This window comes from Otolemur garnettii, unplaced genomic scaffold (assembly GCF_000181295.1).
Source record: "Otolemur garnettii isolate 467f Iridium unplaced genomic scaffold, OtoGar3 scaffold00174, whole genome shotgun sequence".
Classification (NCBI taxonomy): Eukaryota; Metazoa; Chordata; class Mammalia; order Primates; family Galagidae; genus Otolemur; species Otolemur garnettii.
In genome coordinates this window covers 2879472-2880700 of record NW_003852569.1, presented here as the reverse complement: position 1 = coordinate 2880700, position 1229 = coordinate 2879472, and the positions used below count along the sequence as shown (strand labels likewise).

General features: G+C 39.2%; 1 protein-coding gene across 1 annotated transcript in view; it reads left to right on the top strand.

The window, feature by feature from the left end:
- The window catches only part of CUNH1orf54 (chromosome unknown C1orf54 homolog), a 12448-nt gene extending 11219 nt beyond the window's left edge, over window positions 1-1229 (top strand). The window contains exon 5 of the mRNA XM_012811742.2: window positions 1128-1229. Within this exon, the coding sequence (XP_012667196.2) occupies window positions 1128-1226 (99 nt within the window). The 3' untranslated portion in view covers window positions 1227-1229. The remainder of the gene's footprint in view (window positions 1-1127) is intronic.

The window sequence follows — 1229 nt, the reverse complement described above, 5'->3', positions numbered from 1 at the left end:
AGCTTGAGGCTCTGTCTCAAAAAAAAAAAAAAAATAGAAAATGCCTTGTTTTGGTAATAATTTCATATGAGGAATAAAGGAGGAGTGAGTTAAAATAACTTGCAGGTTTTAAACATGGCTGTCTAAGAAAATGGCTGACCAAAATGGGGACTGTAGGAGGACAGGTTGTTTAAAAGGGAAGTCATGAATTTGATATGGACCAAACTGAATTTATGGTGACTGCCCTATGAGGGTGTCCTAAAGGTTGGTGAATTAGGTCAAGGCTATAGTTCTAAGTGCAAAGTCACAGTTACAAAAGTAAATGAGTTCAACAGAGTCAGCACGTACAAAAGCGCATAAGGCCCAGGACTGTGCCTATAGTTAACAGAAGGAAAGGAATCAACCAAAGAAAGTGGGAAGGATTGATTGGAGAGGTAAGCAGACAGTCAATTTGTATTAAAGTGTCTAGAAAAGAGAGGTTAATAGAATTAATCAAAAGCTACCAAGGGGCCAAGGAGAAGGATGTCATTGGTAAACCCAAAGGAAGCAGTTTTAATTGAATGGTTGGAGAAAAGCTAGATTTTGTGGAATTGAAGAGAGAGTACGTTATGAAGAGATGGAGGCAAGTATAGACTAACCATCTGAAAAATCTGTTAACGATAAACAGAAGCAACAGCTGGAAAGGGAATAAGAAAAAGCAACCTGGATATAGTTTAACACAAATGGAAGACAACAGTAGGAATGGAATGTGTAAAATTGGCAATAAGGGCAAATAAATCTTTTTAAGGTTTATGATAGGCTCTCTTTAGATTGTAAATTCCTTGAGGACAGGAAACATGTCTTATTCAAATTTATATCCCTCCCTGTCACACTTAGGACAGTGACTAACCTAGTGTCATGCACAGAATAGATTAAAAAAAATAGGTGTCATTGAATTGAGTTGGGACCTCCTATATATGATTAGGGATGGCTGAAAGGCACAATGGAAAAGACTCCTTATAGTGATGGGGAGGAGGGATGGATCTTTCTCTAAGCCCAGAGGAAAGGAAGACAGAGCTTAATGTAAAAATTTGACTCTCCTTCTGGAGGGAGAGGGAGTTGTAGGAAGAATGACACTGGCTTACTGTGGGGGGATGTTTGTATTTTAGCAGAGTCCAGATCTGAATGATGGTGTTTCCAGTCTGCAAAGTCCTGTACACCTCATCCTGTGGTGGGCCCTAGTTCAGGGAGGGATGTATTTCACATAAAAG